Source organism: Haliotis asinina, chromosome 1 (assembly GCF_037392515.1).
Source record: "Haliotis asinina isolate JCU_RB_2024 chromosome 1, JCU_Hal_asi_v2, whole genome shotgun sequence".
Taxonomy (NCBI): Eukaryota; Metazoa; Mollusca; class Gastropoda; order Lepetellida; family Haliotidae; genus Haliotis; species Haliotis asinina.
The window spans coordinates 57,074,995-57,089,593 of record NC_090280.1 but is presented as its reverse complement, the minus strand read 5'-3'; the positions used below and the strand labels follow the sequence as shown (position 1 = coordinate 57,089,593).

Sequence of the window (14,599 nt, the reverse complement as noted above, 5' to 3'; positions counted from 1 at the left end):
CCCACACAACACAGAATGTAAATATTTACCATTTAAAAATATATCCCATCAAATATTTTATTAACTCTAGTATTAAAAGTAATAAAAACTAATTCAAATGTGTAACTAGTCCTTCTGTAAACTCATATATCAACTGAAAAACGGAAGTCATACCCAACCAAGGTAGACTAAAAATTATAAAAAAAGGTTAAACAGCAAAAAGCTGACTGCAAAACTTACTGCTTCTGCAGCTGAGAGATTAGTAATGTCATTTGATTGTGACATGGCAAGCATTGTGATGCAATATCAATATATTTTTTCCCCCAAGGAGAGAACACTGGATTTAATACAAGTGATGCATAGAGAATCTCACCTAAGTGTCTACTGATATCAAATATATCAACATGAGTTGACATATTAACAAATATCCAAGGCTTGCCGACGATATTTTCACCTGTATCAATGAGTGTTGATATACTTGATATCAGTAGACACAAAGGTGAGATTCTATTTATCATTCCAAATCATTCTTCATTAGTTTTCAATGACAAATGTACATCTCTGAACACAGTACTGGCATTAGACTCGCAGTGCAAAGATGTCATAGCATTGTGACATCATCAAGTTGACGTCATAGCGTTGTCAGTGCATTGTGCAAACTCTAGTGTCAAAGCAATATCTCCTATGAGACACTGTCTATCTCACACAAGTGATATCTCCTGTGGAACACAGTTTTGGATGATAAATCTTTTATAGCAGTTTTGGATGGTAAATATTAACCATATACCTTTCTTTTCTCATAACTCATATTTTCTTGCCAATAATGATCATCTTCCTCATGCAGTCTGTCCATGCTTAGATCACATATGGTCAAAATCAACTCTGCTGTTACACTCAGGATATAAAACCAGTGAGGAGGTCGCCACTTCCTAACTAAAATCTCTGCATGTACTGAAATACAATTATCAGCATACAGGAATTTGACCTGTCTATTTCAGTCGCTGCCTTAATCTCCCTATCTGACATTTACAAAAACACTGACATTAAGTTTTTAATTTTTATTCAAAACCTATGCAAGATGTGCAGTATCCACGCCCCTCCAGAGTTACTCCCCTTGACAGCTTCACCAGGGAGAAATCAGCAGACTGTCATGTTTGCTATGAGATACAGTCTCTTGAAGATGGACTTGGGTATCTGGGTTTGAGTCCAGGGTACTCTGACATCCTGCGCTGGACATACAAGAATGTTTCATTTGTCCAACCATTTCACTGATTCAGAAAACTAAAGCTGATTACAGAAAATTAGTGAGTTTAGTTTTACATTGGTTTCAGCAATACTCCAGCAATATCACAGCAGGGGACATCAGAAATGGACTTCCACACACTGTATACATGTTGGGAAGCAAATCCAGATTTCAGAGTGATATCTGTTCTATATTTAACCATTAGGCCACCCCACAACCCCTTGAACTGATTACAGACTGGCATTTGAATTTCAGATTTTGAAAATTAACCACCTACATCCTGTCACGTTATGTAAGTCATACCTGGTGTGACATGTCAGCTATATGACATTAGGCAGTCTGTCTCACAGTCCCTGAACCACATTACTGTCCCCACTGCCTAACCCTCCCTGCCATGCTAAAGCCCTAAATGAAGAAAGTCTAGATTTTCTGGGGTCCCAACTCACTAATGCTCCTTATCAATTTAAATGGGTTTAATTGTTACTTTCAAAATCATATATTCAGGGACAAATATTAGTCTAACACCTGATTTTCAATCTTGGTGTTATTTATTGACACGTGACAGAATAAAATTCATGAAAATATACATTTAATTATGAAACTTGTCAGTAACTTGTATGACAAGTCAGCCAACTGGACAGGAGTATTTTGAGAGTACTTACTATACCATATGATGGATCGTTATCTACAAATTCAATCAGTTCTATATTTAAGGCAGACACAGTATGGAATGCTATAGTTTGTGTCCGGTATAATGAAGGATGTACAGGACACACTGATACCAACAAGTACATAGTTCTATACTTCAAGGAAGTTGCCAGTTCAAGTGGTTGTGTGTGATGGTGTGATGTCACTCAAGTAGGCACAATTAACTTTACATCAGCTTAACAGATTCACCATACCTACAGCATAAATTAAATCAGATCAACAGATTCATGTATACCTTAATACTGATTCACTCAAGCAGGTAAGAGGCGACTAACGGGATCGGGTGGTCAGACTAGCTGACTTGGTTGACACATGTCATCGGTTCCCCATTGCGCAGATCGATGCTCATGTTGTTGATCACTGGATTGTCTGGTCCAGACTCGATTATTTACAGACCGTCGCCATATAGCTGGAATATTGCTAAGTGCGACGTAAAACTAAACTCACTCACTCACTCACACTCAAGCAGACAGCACATACTTTACATCATACAGCTCAACAGATTCATGTGTACCTCAACACTGATTCACTCAAGCAGACAGCACATACTTTACATCATACAGCTCAACAGATTCATGTGTACCTCAATACTGATTCACTCAAGCAGACAGCACATACTTTACATCATACAGCTCAGCAGATTCATGTGTACTTCAACACTGATTCACTCAAGCAGACAGCACATACTTTACATCATACAGCTCAACAGATTCATGTGTACCTCGATACTGATTCACTCAAGCAGACAGCACATACTTTACATCATACAGTTCAACAGATTCATGTGTACCTCAACACTGATTCACTCAAGCAGACAGCGCATACTTTACATCATACAGCTCAACAGATTCATGTATACCTCAATACTGATTCACTCAAGCAGACAGCACATACTTTACATCATACAGCTCAACAGATTCATGTGTACCTCAATACTGATTCACTCAAGCAGACAGCACATACTTTACATCATACAGCTCAACAGATTCATGTGTACCTCAACACTGATTCACTCAAGCAGACAGCACATACTTTACATCATACAGCTCAACAGATTCATGTGTACCTCAACACTGATTCACTCAAGCAGACAGCACATACTTTACATCATACAGCTCAACAGATTCATGTGTACCTCAACACTGATTCACTCAAGCAGACAGCACATACTTTACATCATACAGCTCAACAGATTCATGTATACCTCAATACTGATTCACTCAAGCAGACAGCACATACTTTACATCATACAGCTCAACAGATTCATGTATACCTCAATACTGATTCACTCAAGCAGACAGCACATACTTTACATCATACAGCTCAACAGATTCATGTATACCTCAATACTGATTCACTCAAGCAGACAGCACATACTTTACATCATACAGCTCAACAGATTCATGTGTACCTCGATACTGATTCACTCAAGCAGACAGCACATACTTTACATCATACAGCTCAACAGATTCATGTATACCTCAACACTGATTCACTCAAGCAGACAGCGCATACTTTACATCATACAGCTCAACAGATTCATGTATACCTCAAGACTGATTCACTCAAGCAGACAGCACATACTTTACATCATACAGCTCAACAGATTCATGTGTACCTCAATACTGATTCACTCAAGCAGACAGCACATACTTTACATCATACAGCTCAACAGATTCATGTGTACCTCAACACTGATTCACTCAAGCAGACAGCACATACTTTACATCATACAGCTCAACAGATTCATGTGTACCTCAACACTGATTCACTCAAGCAGACAGCACATACTTTACATCATACAGCTCAACAGATTCATGTGTACCTCAATACTGATTCACTCAAGCAGACAGCACATACTTTACATCATACAGCTCAACAGATTCATGTATACCTCAATACTGATTCACTCAAGCAGACAGCACATACTTTACATCATACAGCTCAACAGATTCATGTATACCTCAATACTGATTCACTCAAGCAGACAGCACATACTTTACATCATACAGCTCAACAGATTCAGATATATCTAAATAATGATGCAAATGTCAAGGGAACATCCGATTCAAACTCAAGACCACAAAAATGTGGCACACGTAGGAGGCACAGCTCTGTACAGCAAACACTGTCACCATAGACAACGGAGACAAATGTAGTCTTCCAAACACATTGAAATAGGGAGAGTGTGAGAAAGTGAGTTTAGTTTTACGCCACACTCAGCAATATTCCAGCTATATGGCAGCAGTCTATAACTGATGGCGTCTGGACCAGACAATCCAGTGATCAATGGCATGAGTATCAATCTGAACAATTTGGAACCAATGACGTGTCAACCTGACCACCTGATCCCGTTAGTCGCTCTTACAACAAGCATAGTCACCTTTTATGGCAAGCATGGGTTGCTGAAGGCCTGTTTTACCCCGGACAGGTCAAGTACTGAATTAATGTAAGGAGGAATATATATATGCATGTGATACAATTTGTAATTTCACGTTAGGATACTGTTTCCCATGCAACTGGTAATTACATAACTGAAAGTAAAGAAGACATCTGTCAAAAAATGTAATGGTTTTTTCAGAGTTCGTTCAGTCAAGAAACGAATTCATGTCTGTGATGTGATAGTGGTAACATATCAGAAGGAATTACGCATAATTTGAAGAGACAGATACCTACCTTGAGGTTAAAGAGCGCATTGAGATCTGGCATGATCACATGTTTGTCTTCCATTTTGCGGCGAGTATTTTTGATAGCATAGGAGCACACTTGAAGTGAGCGCTGAGGTAAAAGTAGTGCAGGGAACGACTGCTGCCATACTCTACAAATATCATGGACAATCCTGATCACTTCTTTCAACAGGCGACGAGAATCTATATCTGAAACAAAGAGCAACAATAGACAATAGATATTACCTGCACAACAGAATTATCTGCACATTAAGAAATACTTGCAGAAAGCACTCACTTGCTGTGAACATAACACGTGCACAAAAAATGACAGAGGCGAGGTGAGGCGATGCTTTTTAGGCAAGAAAAGGTGAGTGAGTGAGGGAGTTTAGTTTTACGCCACACTCAGCAATATTACAGCTATAGGGTGGCAGTTTGTAAATAATCTGAATCACACAATCCAGTGATCAACAGAATGAGCATCGGTATGAGCTATTGGGACATTTGTTGCTGGTCTTTGGTATGATGTGACAATGGCTCAACCTGCAGCCTTTCTCGCGATGGCTTTCATGACATACCGTATTAAGCCACAAATAGTGCGGCTCCGAGCATATGATGACACCTCTACAAGCCTTCAGAATCAACACTAATGTCTACATCTAACTTATACAGCAGCTCTGAACGAAGCATATGTGAGTGAGTGAGTTTGGTTTTACATTGCACTCAGCAATATTTCAGTTACGTGATGCAAAAAACGCGAGATAGCATGAGCAATAGGATAAACTAATCTCAAGAACTAAAATTTGTTTCAGAAAATAACTTACGAGGTATAAGGGTCTCAGAGTTTTGTGATGTTCTGCTACCATTATTTTCAGTGATGCTGACTTCCTCCTCGTCATCATCATCTTCGTCATCATCATCGTCGTCATCATCGTCATCATCTATTTCTACATAGAAGGGTCGTACATCGAGCTTTGTTACACGGAGGTAAGCGGCTCTAGCAATATGACATGAAAGAACACTGGGACACTCACTGAAAAGAAATGAAAAAAGAAATTATACATATAATCTGGCATGTGACTAGAGACGATCATATCAGAGTGAGTGAGTGAGTGAGTGAGTGAGTTGCAATCGTGGAATGTCGCATGACTAGTCAGCTTCAGCTGAATGTACTGATCTAAACTTTCGTTCGTAGCAGAAATGGGACGGTCATATTGCCTTGTATGGTTTAAGAGAATCACAGATGTAATTAAAATGATCTAGAGAAGATATTTCGAACATAAACCGTCACCAAACTGTTCATCATTTGTGTTTCTAGTAACATTTGTCTTAACGTAGGGGGCTGACACGTCAAAAGAACAGAGCGTCAGTTAGCCCTGTGCGAGGATTCTTAAATTTAGGTCACAGACACAGTCGTTTGTTTTCTGCCATAGATTAATCGAAATTAGGCTTAGAAATTATTAAATACGGTATCTTAGAAAACAAATACAGTTCGTTCTACCAACCTGTATAGTGTAATAAAGCAGACTTTTGGCCTGAACTATTATACCGTTAAAGCACTCGGACACAAATGTGATTTATTACATTATACATGGTGGTAGAACGAACTGTATTTCTTAAACAACATATCTGCTTGAGGGGGAAGAGATGACACAGATGCTTAATAGGTCTCACAGCACATCTGTTCTGAAATTAAACTGGCTTGTACAACAATGAATATGATTATGATGTTTTCCCGGTTTGTCTGCCAAAGGCACATAGTTACAAATCCCCACTAACCCAGTCACATGAATACCACTTCACCAGTTTCTATTACCCTGTCTGAACAAACAGCACACATTTTTGCATTGAGTCTGTCAACACTATGGTAATTGTTGGGATTTCCAACATTTGTGTCCAAACCCTAGTTAATCAAACAGCTTTCATTTGCAAACAAGAACTTACAATTATTTTTAGACCCTCAGTCAAACATACTGATCTTTGCCCATGCCAGTCTATAGTCACTAACAAGTCTAGGTCTAGTTTGGTTTGGTTGTTGGTCAATGCAACACTCAGCAATATTCCAGTTATATGTCGTCAGCCTGTAAATATTTGAGTCTGGACCAGACAATCCAGTGACGAACACCATGAACACCATTCTACAAAACTTGTCAACCAAGTCAGGAAGCCTGACAACCAATCCCATTAGTCGCCACTTGTGTTAGGCTACCAATTCCAACCAGTACCTTCATGAGTTACAAAAGTCTGTAACAGTTAGCAAGTTTAAGAAACTGCAGTTGGGGAAAATGACAATCTTATGCCTTTTTTCATTCTGAAGATAACTAAACAACTGTTTTTTCCTGTGAAATATCAATATTTCAGAGTTGCTAATCCATTACCATTTACTGCTTAATTGAGTGAGTGAGTGAGTTTTAGTTTTAAACCATTTTAGCAATATTCCAGCAATATCATGGTGAGGAACATCAGAAATGGGCTTCATACACATTGTGCCCACATGGGGAATCCAGTGTTTCATCACTAGGCTTCACAATGCCTCACATACTGAAACATCCAAAACCTGGTCTCATATTCAACAAAGGAAAAAACACAAAAATAACACACTTTGTATTCACAGCAAGAATTCAAACATACTTAACTTCTATTGACTTTCTATTCTCAATCGTAAACTAAACCTAAGTTATTTCTTTCTAGTCCTTGTAATTTAAACACAGGAGGCATTATCAGGCTCATGCTAGTCTAATTATATCTCACCAGGTGACCCAAGTGTTGAACAATTGTAAAACAAATATCATACTCTGGTTGATATCAAGTGCTAACTCCAGGTAACCAAACCTTCAAAACTCATGCGGAAGAACGCAAAGAACTGCTTGCCTGACAACCAGTCATAGCACGTTATATATTTGAAGCTCAGTTGTGTTTGAATAATACTGCAATGATTTGTTGGATCACTTCAGATTCTAGTATGGGTATACACTTCTGGGATACAGGTAGGATATATCTGCATATTGATACACGACCAGTATATCAAATAGTGTGTGAGAATGAGTTGTGTTTTATACCACTTTAAGCAATATACCAGCTATATCATGGTGGGGACATCAGAAATGGACCTCACACATTGTTCCCATGTGGGGAAACAAACCTGGGCCCTCTGCATGACAAGTGAACACATTAACCACTGGGCTACCCCACCACCTCAGAGCAACTAAAAAAGTAAAAAATGTCTTTCAGGGTTTTTAATCTGTATTACATCTGGTTTAACAAATCAGTCACCATGAGCCAACTGAAATAAATTACAATTTATTTTTTTTCAAATTGTAATTAAAAATGTTGTGTCTAGTTACAAATTTCCAAAAATTGACTGTTACAAAATTGTATAAAATAAGAAAAATGTCAAATACTTGTTAGAAAAAATATCCTCCATGACAACAAATGGGTATAAGATTCATAAAACAAGCGTGTCTTGTAAACAATGTCCAATATCTCCTGGTACACACATATGTTGACACAACAATCTGCAGTGGTTGTTCTCACCTTGTTATACACTATTAGTGGGCGTATACAGAACAACAGTTCTTCCAACTCAAACATGTCCTCTGCCGTGAATGAAACGGCCGACTCTGAAAATATTGCTGCCCAAACAACAAATTCTAACAAATGGGCACAACAAACAAAGATCTGAGAAAAATGATTTGTACAATTTGGACACAAGAAGTCGGCAGAGGTCAAAGAAGGAAGAGATTTGCAGTGGATGTAAAACCTCGCCTAGGTATTAGTCGTGAGCTGGTACTGGCTGTCAGGAAGCAAAGTCAACCCTGCCCAATATATTTGTCTTCTATTTGCTTGTGTAATCCCGTCTGAGCGCTCGTAGATGGACATAGCTTCATCGAGTGGATTCTGGTGGTCAGCCAACAATATGGCCGCTTGTACCACAGCTTTGACCTCAAGGTACTGACCATGATATTATGGATGGAGTTGTGTGAATTTGTGTAGTCAGTATATGGCTGATAATACTTGAGACAATTATTTTGAATCTCAAAATTTGATTTAAAAAAAACTTGAAAATTGTTTGTTTTATAATTTAGAAGTTGGCAAAGTCAACAATGACAGTAATCTGTAAATGATCACATCTGGACCAGATGATCAAGTGACTGTAAAAAAATCAAGAGTTTAAGTTGTCATGATGACCCAGAGGTGACCAAGTACCAGACGCTGACCATAACCTACTGGTCACCTCTAGCAAACAAACCAAATTGGAAAGGACCCCCAGTGAGTTGGGAGACTACTGAACCTAAGGATATCTAGACTTGCTTCATTGAGGGCTTCAGCACTGCAAGGAGGGCTAGGCAGGAGGGAACATAATAAGGTTCAGGGACTCTGAGATGGACTAGGGGACCTGTTGTTACCTGACTTATCCACTGGGACCCAACTGTCATCTTCAACTCCATGTTTCAGAAAAATGGACTGACTCTAAGTCTCAAAGATCAAGAGACTCATGTATGTATGAACACCCACATACACAGCCCACCCCTCACATACACATACAAACACATATAGTAGCTATGAGTTGTGACTTTGATGTGAGGAGTGTGTACAGAAGACAAAATGAGGTTACAACTCTTCCCGTGTGTATACGCTGTGTGTGGACAGCTGACTAGACAGCAGATGTGGAATAGTATCAGGTATTGAAATGTAGGTGCAATTAAACATTGATGATAATGATATATCATAGTTTTGACAGTAATCATCTCATAACGACTTCTTGTATTTGTGCGGAATTTTCATGATTTATATCATTGAGTAGATGAATAGCATATATAAGGTGTGTGTGCATGAGGAAGAGAGAAAGAGAGAGAAATCTAGAAAGTGGGAAAATGGAAGAGAGAGAGAAATGCGGGAAAGAGAGAAAGAAGGGAGAAAGACAAGGAGGGAAACAGGAAAGGAGTAGGAAAGGAAATAGGGAGGTAGAGAGGCAGAAGGTTTGTAAGAGGTATAGGTAAGGTCAGACATAGAGAGAGAGAAAGAGAGAGAGAGTCTGTCTCTGTATTTGTTAGTTTTTGTGTCTGCATAGGACACAATTAACTTTCACAAAACATGGTCAACAGGTACAATATACCTAATGACACAGTCACCTTATCAAATAGATCAATAACAGTTAAACTGTCATACAAAGCCACATCTTTGTCAGTTCAACTGTCATAACACCAGATGTGTCTAAATACCAGGTGTTGTCAAACAAGTAGTATTCAACATTACCAGAATATGTTGTCAAACAAGTAGTATTCAACATTACCAGAATATGTTGTCAAACAAGAAGCATCCAACATTGTCGGAAGACATCGTCAAACATTACTATCTAACATTAACAGGAGATGTTGTCAAACAAGTAGTCTCCGTTATTAACAGGAGACGTTATCAAACGAGTAGTATTAAATTTTACCAGATGTTGTCAAACAAATAGTATCCAATGTTACTTGAGTCGAATACATCTTTAGCATTAAGACAAGTATGAATACAAAAGCACTTGGACTTTAACAACAGCAAGACATATCACAGCATCCTCAACAAATGACAACTGCTACATAACTTCTGGTTTGTCATAATCATTTTTTTTCATAAAGGTCTTGTTAATGGTTGATGGTTGATGAGCACACACAGAAACATCTATTTTGGTGACAGCTGTAACCGATACGATCACCTGTGCAGACATGAGGCATTTCGTGAAATCAGCACTGACATTTCAACATCTATTTCAGTCTTTACGTTACCTTGGGAACGAGACAATAGACCAGCAGCATGACTACAACTGTAGAGTGTATATCTGTCCAGAACAGATCACGAAGTCTGAAATGACAACCTGCATGAACACCTAGGAATGGTCAACACAAATTCTTTATCTAGCCACTATCTAGATATTGTCTATGGAACGATCACTTGAATTCACATCTCATTCTACTGAGATAACGCAGTTATTTGAATCATTTACACATCTTGATTAATTTCAGTTCTACTGTATAAAGAAATAGCAAGAAAATGAAGGATGCTTGGAAGTGATCCAGTTTAAAGCTCAGAGGTAGTTGCTGGTTTCCTTTGTATGTTTAAAGGGTTACTAGGAATGTGTTAATCAGCTGTCTCAGCAAACTTAATTCAGATTGTTCAACAACACTTTGGCTGTCTGTAACCCATTTCACGGTGTACCGTATTTGCCACATCAAGCGTCCTGGTCATGCTGTTGATCACTGGATTGTCTGATGGAGACTCAGCCATAAAAGAACATGCTGAATATGCATGGAATATTGCTGAGTGTTGTGTAAAGCTGACTCACCTACTTAATAACTTCAAGACTTATCTGTAAGTGAAGCACCCCCTACTAAGAGTAAAAATATATAGCGCAGACCATACTAGCCTACAGTCTTTATGTATTGAAAAGACTATCCTACACTATGTTTGTGCCCTACCACTCTGGAGATCCAATAAAATAAGCCCCTGACCAACTTCAAGAATAATCTTCAAGTAATCTTCATAAGCACCATGTTATATTCCACAGTCAATACCTATTTCAAGAAATTTAATACACTACATATATACAGTACTGCCCCACCTTTTCTGAGCATGGGTGAAATAAGTTGTCTTTTTTCAGTTTCCTAAGTGTTATTACAGTCATTCAGTTTATTAATCTAACTGTCAATTATCAGCCCCAGTACCCTGGTTAAAGGGAATCATGCAAAGGTTTGACTACAAGGTCAAGGCCAACTGTGAAGAGGTGAAAAGAGGTGACCTGGAGCTTTATTGGTGGTTCAAAATCACTACACTTGCATAATGACTTGTATGTGAAGAATGTGTGTGGCATACTTATGTCAGTTTTATATTGCTAGTTCTATGAGTGTTTAACATGGATACCCTACTCAGACAGAGATTTAAGTCTGTCTCCCAGTCGCTGAATATTATATTCCCTACTGAACAGACCTCCCCAAATAAAGCAAGTCTAGATATGATCCAGGCTGACAGGATACCAAAATGTCTGGTGCAGGGATGGCAACTTTCTACAGATCAACTGATTTCAACCAAATTTATTTCAGAGTCACCTCCTGAACCCCACATTCGATGAGACAATATCTCTAGTCTTCCTTGGGCTCTTTTTCAATTTATATTGGTTCATTTGTTACAATTATAATTATATATTCAGAGACTAAACATTTATTTAAGACACAGTATACTGACCAGTCCTTGTTATGCTCCTCCTGTTCTGAGGGAGGTAAGCAGATTGTTGGTTACTGTGCCCCTTTAACTTGTCTCTAAAACTACCCTTTCAGCTCTAACTACAATTCATGTAAGACAGACTTGACCCTGTGTCAGGTCAGAGGTCGATGCAATATACAATCCCACAGCAGGTCGCAGACACAACTGTGGCTTACAATGATCAACATCCTCTTCCTTGTCTTGGGGAACTTGGGACCGTCTCAAAACCATCTCTGATGCATAATTGTACAAACTAGCGCTCTCCCTTACATGCCAGCATGCTGACTATATCCACACCACTGGCGCACAATGTTATATATGCAATAACCTTGAGTCAGAATGTTAAACCATGCTTCATTCACATGTCAGATGAAGATGCATCAGACAACCCAATCCATATAAATGAACGGGGATATACTTATATATGCAAGAGGAAGAATGAGGTAGCCTTGTAGTCACACAGTTTTCACTCATCAAACAGACTGACCCTTAGTATATGAATATATAATTTTCATAGAAACAACTAATTCCATTTACCTGTAAAAGAAGCCCATGGGAAATAAGGGCCTAGATTTACGACGCTCTCCTAGTCATAGCCTCGAGATAGTTGTAAGTGCCATACATTAACTTACAACTATCTTAGCTCTAAAAGAGCTTTGAAAATCTAGGCCCTGAGACCCAAGTGAGTTGGGAGAATCAAAACCTGAGGAAATATGGAGTTGCATAATATTTAAGGCTTCAGCACTGCAGAATGGGCTAGGCAGTACGGGAAATTATGTGGTTCCAGGGACTGTGTGAGAGACAATTTGTCACCAAAGACTCGGGTAATTCATGGCTCAGATATTAGTCCCTCCTGGATTCAGTGAAGAATTTATAAGAATTCCCAAAGACAAAATAATGAAATTTCAGTCTTCAAAAAGATTGATTTTGTGAACATAATTGCAGTGTCAGATTCAAATATTATTATTGTAAGGTGCTTAGGAAATGATTACCTTATAAATAAATCATCTCTATTCGAGAATATTTTGAAAATATTGTTATAACAAATGTCTCAGTTCATTTTCATGTAACCAATCATACTTTTCACATTTACCATTACTATTTGTTTTGGTTGAGAATCTTGATTAAACTTTCAACATAGGTAAATTACACGTCGGAAAAATTGCAAATTCTGTAGGCATTCTGCAAGAAAATGTGCTTACAGCGTATCAGATATTTTACTAAATCAAAGGGTTATTACAGCAACTTTCTAAGCAACCTCAGAATCGCAGAATGAAGGAGGGACTGAGATACTTCGCAGTTTTGTGAAAGTCTCAAGCATGACAAAACTTTTAAACACAGTTGCAGCAAACCGATATTCAAACCCACAATCATAGGTTTCCATGATAAAAGTAGTGACAGGAATAGTGCTCTAGACAGTGTAACAACTGCATCACTCGATAAGTGATAGGAATAGTGCTCTAGACAGTGTAACAACTGTATCACTCAATAAGTGACAGGAATAGTGCTATAGACAGTGAAACAACTATATCACTCAATGAGAATAGAAAAACGACAAAATATGTTTTGATATGACCCCTCCTTGATTTTTCTTGAGAAAAAAAATGCTCAAGAACAAGATGTTTGTCAGCTTCATTAATTACACATTACCCTTAAGACTAACTTTCTCCTAGCTGAAAACAAAGTGTTTCTTGTTGAATAAGTTATTGCTACAGATGTTTCTAGTTGTTTTTCAACACATCTTGCCAGCAGGTTAGCACTTGTCAGAACAACTGATAATTCCTAAACAATCGAACATGCTCATTGCTTTGTATGAAACTTTGTACCAAGTTTCCAGTACATGAAGCTGCCAGTTCAACAAGCTTCATTAAATATGGGAAAAAACTTATTCACGGGCAACTAAGTGTATCATACGAAAATAAGTGTTTTTGCTTTGACTGTTATTTAATGCCACACTCAGCAGTATTCCAGCCATATGGTGGCAGTCTGTAAATAATCAAATCTGGACCATACAATCCAGTGATCAACATCATGAACATCAATCTATGCAACTAGGATGTAATGACATATGTTGACCAGTGAGTCAGTGAGTCTGACCACCTGATCCCGTTAATCGCCTTTCACAACAAGCATGGATTGCTGAAGATCAATTTTAACCCAATCTTCACGGGTCTAAAAGACAGAAAAGGGAAAAAAAAAAGGTGCTATCATCACTCCGGGCTCCAGGTTTCCAATAGAGTCACTTGAGTTATTTACTTTCCTTGCTGCCAAAGTCAACACTAGTCACAGGAGAAATATATTTATATATGTAATTACATAGAATTTGGCTTTAAATACAGTTTTCATTCATTCAAGTGACATACCAGTCCAAACACCAATTGCAAGGGCGATATTATATGAGGCTATGCACAAACTAGGGTCAATACTGGGTTGCAATAACTACATGATAAACGTCATGGTTACTAAAGATGTATCTTGGCCAGTCAGCTAAGAAGGAAAAAATTGATTCATATTTGCAATCAACATTTGAATGAATGGGATAATTGTTTTTGCACCCTATAACTGTGTATGAAATAGCGTCTGCCCTGCGGACTGCTGCTTGCTAGCTACATGGCAGGCTTACAACTTTATTTCATGCCGGCCCTGTTGGCCAATACATTTTCCAAGGGTATAAGAGCGAGCTACCCATTTATCTAACACTAAATGATTGGTCAGTAGAGCATGCTTTTAGCCAATGAATAATGTCATTTTTTTCTGATGGCAG

The 14,599-nt window shown here is 38.3% G+C and overlaps 1 protein-coding gene across 1 annotated transcript in view; it reads right to left on the bottom strand.

The window, feature by feature from the left end:
• LOC137294804 (protein phosphatase 1F-like) overlaps positions 1–14,599 on the bottom strand; it is a 66,121-nt gene that overhangs the window by 19,897 nt on the left and 31,625 nt on the right. Inside the window, exons 2-3 of the mRNA XM_067825924.1 lie at positions 5,421–5,629; positions 4,607–4,806 (exon numbers count right to left, since the gene is read on the bottom strand). Coding sequence (XP_067682025.1) covers positions 4,607–4,806; positions 5,421–5,629 — 409 coding nt within the window. The remainder of the gene's footprint in view (positions 1–4,606; positions 4,807–5,420; positions 5,630–14,599) is intronic.